We start from the raw sequence: 6,102 nt of genomic DNA on the forward strand, positions 1-6,102 counted from the left end.
TGTAAATATTCGGATCGAAATTTGAATAGAGCAAAATTTATGGAATTATTATTATTATTATTATTATTATAATATATGATCATTATTGTTGAAAGGTTAAGAATAGATTCTGAAAATGTCTAATCGAAGAGATAGGGTCGGTGATTCTTTCAATGATCATTGGCCCATCTCACACTCTCACTTACATCAATCAAATCTTTTATATGAACAGAAAATATACATTCATCCAATGTATGTGTATGATGTATGTATGTATGTATGTATGTATGTATGTATGTATGTATGTATGTATGTATGTATGTATGTATGTATGTATGTATGTATGTATGTATGTATGTATGTATGTATGTATGTATGTATGTATGTATGTATGTATGTATGTATGTATGTATGTATGTATGTATGTATGTATGTATGTATGTATGTATGTATGTATGTATGTATGTATGTATGTATGTATGTATGTATGTATGTATGTATGTATGTATGTATGTATGCACAAACATGAAATACATTCAAGAAATGAAGCCTAACTCATTAAGCAAACCAACACAACGATCAACCATTTTCCAAATTTTTTATTCAAAATGGATGATCCATGCGTATGTATACATACATACATACATGCATATATATATATATATGGGCATACCTACAAATTTACATAGGGTATCATATGTCTCCATTCATCTTATTAAAAAAATTTAATTTCTTTATAAAGTTTATAAAATTTTGAATAAAATTATTAAATACTCCGTAAAATTCAACTTATCCATAATACAATTAAATTTGTCCACAATTATATATTTCTGTTTCCATCACGGTGTATATATATATATATATATATATATATTGTGATATATGGAGATTTCAAAGAATATAAAATTTCATTTTAATTAAGGGGGAAAAATTAAAGGGATTAATAAGGTGGCACATGTTCCTCGGCCCAGGAAGAAAACGTACTCCGAGAAATGCGGCTGCTTGCTGCATCTCTTTACTTCCCCATCACTTGTTTTCCTTTGGTCCCTTTCACACATATACACACATACACATATATACATGCATATATATATATATACACACACACATGGATTAATATATAAAATACGGACGATTCTCTTGGTGGGTATTTTTCTTCAATACACGTATATACGACGCACGTACCGCTGTATATATGATGTAAAGTTGATGACTGGGATATCTAGATATGCTTAAATTATTATTTATTAATTGTCACAATATGGTTATATATAATCTCTAATCTGATCTTGAAGAAACCCTAAATAAAGTGCGGTCCAATCTATTTTTGTGATCACAAGCAAATTATATTTTTTGTCTTTACTAAATTTATACATTAGTTTACAAAGACGAATTGTATCATTTTGATAGGAGTGTCAATTTAGCTTCGAGTTCCGAAGATATGTGAGTCCATCCGAAAAATATCAGGCTTCGAACTTAAGTTTTTTGGTCCGAAAAAAATTGGGCTTTCGAGTCAGACTTTATTCGGACTTTGGATCCGATTCAGGTTACTCGAAAGCCTGATATTTTAAAAAAAATTAAAAAATGATTACAAAGAAATTTAGCGAGGCGGTCCGAACCGACTTGATCTCAACCCGAAATTTATAGGATTGAACTTTAGGGTTAGTTATATAGGCTCGAAAAGAATTGGACCGACCCAAAATCCTTATGCCAAATACGGATTCGAATGGACTCTATTGACACCCCTATATTTTGATAGGCTATTCGTCTGCTTTGAGTAATTATATTAAATTACCAACTTTATACAAATTGGCGAACTCAAATATTATTATTATTATTATTATATAAATATATTTTTCCATTTACAAAGAGATAATGTAATTAAAATTTCGAGACTCGGCCTTCTCGATCGATGGATCCATATATTAAAACTATATTATTATTCGTCACCCGCTTAATTATTTTATGATTACAGCATCTATAAAAACCTTTAATTTTATATTTCGTACGAAATCACTCTCTAACACATAAGAGAAGGAGAAGAATATGTTATCATTAATGTGAAAAGTCAGCGTCTCCCTCTCTCTCTCTCTTCATCAACACCGTTCTTCTTCTTCTTCGTCTTCTCTCAGCTCTCTCGATCATAAAGATTTTCCAGGAAAATCTTCTTGAATTAAGGATTTTCCCAGAAAATTCATCATCTCTTACTAAACCCAGTTTTCCCCTCTTGTTCGATCGTATATTCCCCTAGAAAACCCGGATCTTTTTAAGGTTTATCCGCTTGGATTGATCATGTGTTTCTTGATTTTCTGATTCTTTGTTGATTTTTTTCCCACAGCGTATATACACACACGCACGTATATACATATATTATGTGCAGTGTGTTTGAGTTTTTGGACATGGACAGCTTCCAAGGAGACCTAACCGACATCGTACGAGGAACCGGCGGCGGCGGCGGCGGACACGTGTCACCGTCTCCCATCCCGCCGGGGATAAACTCGCCGCCGCAGTCAGATCTCCACGTGGACTTCCCCTCCGCCGGATTCGGAGATCCGTTCGTGAACATGACCGACCCTTTGCTCCAAGAGCTCAACATCGTCGCCTCCTCCGGCTACTTTCCCGGCGGAGCCATCGCCGAAGACAACATCGACAGCGCCGCCGCCGCCACCATCAGCTGCAGCAACAGTAATAGTAACAACAACGATTTCAAGGGTCGTAAGGTATTTGATGAAGACGATCATATCCAGAATCGATGCAGTGTCTTCCCAAGAATCAGGATCTCCCATAGCAACATCTTCCACGAGGCCTCGCCGTGTAATTCTCCGGTGGTTTCTGCGGCAGCGGCGGGGGGGGCTTCTCCGCCGCCGGGTGTCATCAGAAGATCTCCGGTGGTCGGAAACGACATGATCAACGTCATCAATGATGCAACAAACAGTCCTAGAAATTGTCTGATCGATAATAATAATAACAATTCTTCCTCATCGCAAGTCCAGATCTCTTCTCCGAGGAATCTTGGCCTGAAAAGAAGGTACGGGATTAATTCATTTGATCAAAATATACTTTGATATTTGTGATTTAAATTAATTTTTTTTGTTTCTTGGTATTTGATTAAACGAGTCATTAAATGTTATAGGTCCATAAAATATACACACATCAATAAGTGTAACCCAAATGATTAATTATTCCCCAAGAGGATTTAATTACTTGATTGAGATTAATCTATTTTGATCTTATATCTTCCATTTGGAAACATGGGTTTTCATGAAATCATAACAGGGAAAAAAAGAAATTATCAAAGAACTGAGCTAGGGTTTTATTTCCTCCCATCACACAGGAAATCAATTTCCTGTCTTTATCATAAATCTATTATGTATTCGTGTGCATACACATACATACACACATACACACACATATATATACACACACACACATGTCATAGTCTTAATCCATGGAGAGAGAATCTATGATCTGTCAACATTATGAACAAACAAAGAACATATAAAACTGAAACTGCATCACATTCAAAACCAGGAAAACAAAAGTAGGAGAAAACCTAACTTACCTGTCCCACATTCCATTATCCACAAACTTAGCTTTCACATACCTTATAACATATATCTCTCTAGTGATTCATATTGGCACATGCTTGCGTGTACTTTAAACAATACAATTCCAATGGTTACATACACACATAAATACATGTATATACATGTGTGTGTGTGTGTGATATAATATATTGCAGGAAGAGCCAGGCGAAGAAGGTGGTTTGCATACCGGCCCCGGCGGCGGCAAACAGCCGGTCGAGTGGAGAAGTGGTTCCATCTGATCTATGGGCTTGGCGAAAATACGGTCAAAAACCCATCAAGGGTTCTCCTTATCCAAGGTACCACACAGACATATATATATATATATATATATGTATGTGTGTATGTATGTATATGGTAATTAAAGAACTACACACATAAGTGTGTGTGTATATATATACTCATATTCTAATGCATATATATATATACACACACACACCCGATCATGCATAAAAGTACATATGATTGATTAATTTCCTAGACACACTAGCTAGGTCTAGAATTCGGTTTTCATTATATACAAAGGGCTTAGTTTAATCACATTTCACATTTCATCAAATTAATATTTTTTGTTTCATTCAAACATTATAATAATGCATGTGTTTTTTTTTTTTAAATTTCTTGCAAGCATGTTAGCTTCACCCAATCTCGAGAAGTTCAAACGGTTATTTATCGGCCCATATATATATATATATATATATATATTCATATTAATGCATATTAATTGTACATTTAAAACTTTCACTATACAATATATATATATATATATATATATATATATATATATATATATAAACGCACGCTCTCATTTTGGTGACCTAAATTTTATGCAACATGTCACAAATTTCCAACACTGCAGGGGCCTCTTTGTTCGATACAACATTTGACGACGAATCATATATTTTAAGTAGTAAAAGCACAAATTTAAAGATCATATATAATCCATAAATAGCCACGGTCGGTCCAATATTTATAATTTCGAATTGTATGATTTCACAGGGGCTATTATAGATGCAGCAGCTCGAAGGGTTGTTCGGCAAGAAAGCAAGTGGAACGAAGCCGGACCGATCCGAACATGTTAGTCATCACTTACACGTCCGAACACAACCATCCATGGCCCATGCAACGCAACGCGCTCGCCGGCTCGACCCGTTCCTCGTCCCATTCCTCCAAATCCTCATCCGCAAACGCAAACGCTGCCTCCACGTCGTCATCGAGAGCCTCCCACGAGACAAAGCTCGAGACCCATTTACCAAATGCAAACGCAGCGGTCAAGGAAGAGGTTCGCGATGAACGTCAAGACAAGATGGATCTCGACAACAAAAACAACGGTAACGGTAACGGTAACGAGGATGATCAGTCGTACAGACCGGAGATTCATCACAGCTCGGAGGATTTCTTCGCCGATCTCGACGAGATAGACGGCGACGATCCTCTGAGTCTGTTGCTCGCTCGAGGGTTTGGCGATCAGACGAACAAAACGACGTCGTCGGAATCGTTCGGCGACTTCTTCTTCGACTGGTCGGTGAATCATAATAACGACCATAACGACGACAACACGACGTCGTTTGAGGACCGAGACGATTCCTCCAACTCCAAGTCCATGTAATAATAACACTGATGAGAAGACGGGATTGCCCTTTACTCCGTGGAAAATGGTGAGGGGTAATGTCGTCTTTTCATGTAGGTTTGTTTACGGCGCGTGCGTGTGAGCAGAGACAGCGGGCCGTTTGTAAACAAAAACCGCTGTTTTTTTTTTTGGGCGAAGTTATTTTATTTATTATTTCTCTTTGGAATTATTGTGAAGAAAAAGACAACACAAATCATAGATAGATTCATATAATGTCTTAGTGCGAGTAATCTGATATTATAAAATAAGATTATTTTATTTAATTCAAAAATAAAATCATATAAATTTGTAATTAAACTATATATACCGATTGAGGTGGATATATAGATTTTTGTTGCATTTATGTATACGGCGATTTTCGTTTGAATTTTTTTGTGTGCTTTTTCTTCATTTCTCAAACGACTTTGTGTTAGTGATTTGTCTTTTCATTTATTTACTTTTACAATTTTAATCAAGTAACTACATTTTATTTAGCATGCATAACTTTGGTTGAAAATGATAAACATATATATATATATATATATATATATATATATCTTCAAGTTTCCAATCCACACCATATATATTTTTTTTAATACCAAATTCCACGATATAATTTAGTTTCATATTGGATAAATATAATAACTCAAACACTATATTGAGAAAGATCAAAAGACAATTCTAACCAAATAAAAATGAAAGATTAAACTATAAATCGTTCCACATTACTCATATCTAAATTTTGATCAATATTTTAATGAGTATGATATCGCAATCATTTTGTATGATTTTAATGCAACATGAACGTTAATCTTTCTCATATTCTAAGAGTGTAGCGAAATAATTTATATCGGCTTTAAAACTTTTAAAACTTTTTGTGTATATATTTACCCAAAAAAGTTATTGTGTATATGCAATAATAAGCATGGA

At 34.9% G+C, this 6,102-nt stretch overlaps 1 protein-coding gene across 1 annotated transcript; it reads left to right on the top strand.

Annotated features, from left to right (window-relative positions):
- Positions 1 to 2,009: 2,009 nt before the first annotated feature.
- On the top strand, positions 2,010 to 5,454 carry LOC104798581 (probable WRKY transcription factor 14). The gene is made up of 3 exons (XM_010520736.2): positions 2,010 to 3,007; positions 3,722 to 3,862; positions 4,563 to 5,454. The coding sequence occupies exons 1-3, from the start codon at positions 2,352 to 2,354 to the stop codon at positions 5,170 to 5,172; spliced, it is 1,407 nt and encodes a 468-aa protein (XP_010519038.1). The 5' UTR covers positions 2,010 to 2,351; the 3' UTR covers positions 5,173 to 5,454.
- Positions 5,455 to 6,102: the final 648 nt, after the last annotated feature.

The sequence above is a fragment of the Tarenaya hassleriana genome, unplaced genomic scaffold (assembly GCF_000463585.1).
Source record: "Tarenaya hassleriana unplaced genomic scaffold, ASM46358v1 Cleome54, whole genome shotgun sequence".
Classification (NCBI taxonomy): Eukaryota; Viridiplantae; Streptophyta; class Magnoliopsida; order Brassicales; family Cleomaceae; genus Tarenaya; species Tarenaya hassleriana.

What these genes read in the sequence shown, in the direction of transcription:
- LOC104798581 (XM_010520736.2), top strand. Translation starts at nt 2,352, where the DNA reads ATGTGCAGTGTGTTTGAGTTTTTGGACATGGACAGCTTCCAAGGAGAC. An exon ending in AATCTTGGCCTGAAAAGAAG is followed by an intron (nt 3,008 to 3,721) that starts GTACGGGATTAA and finishes AATATATTGCAG; the next exon opens with GAAGAGCCAGGCGAAGAAGG. An exon ending in AAGGGTTCTCCTTATCCAAG is followed by an intron (nt 3,863 to 4,562) that starts GTACCACACAGA and finishes ATGATTTCACAG; the next exon opens with GGGCTATTATAGATGCAGCA.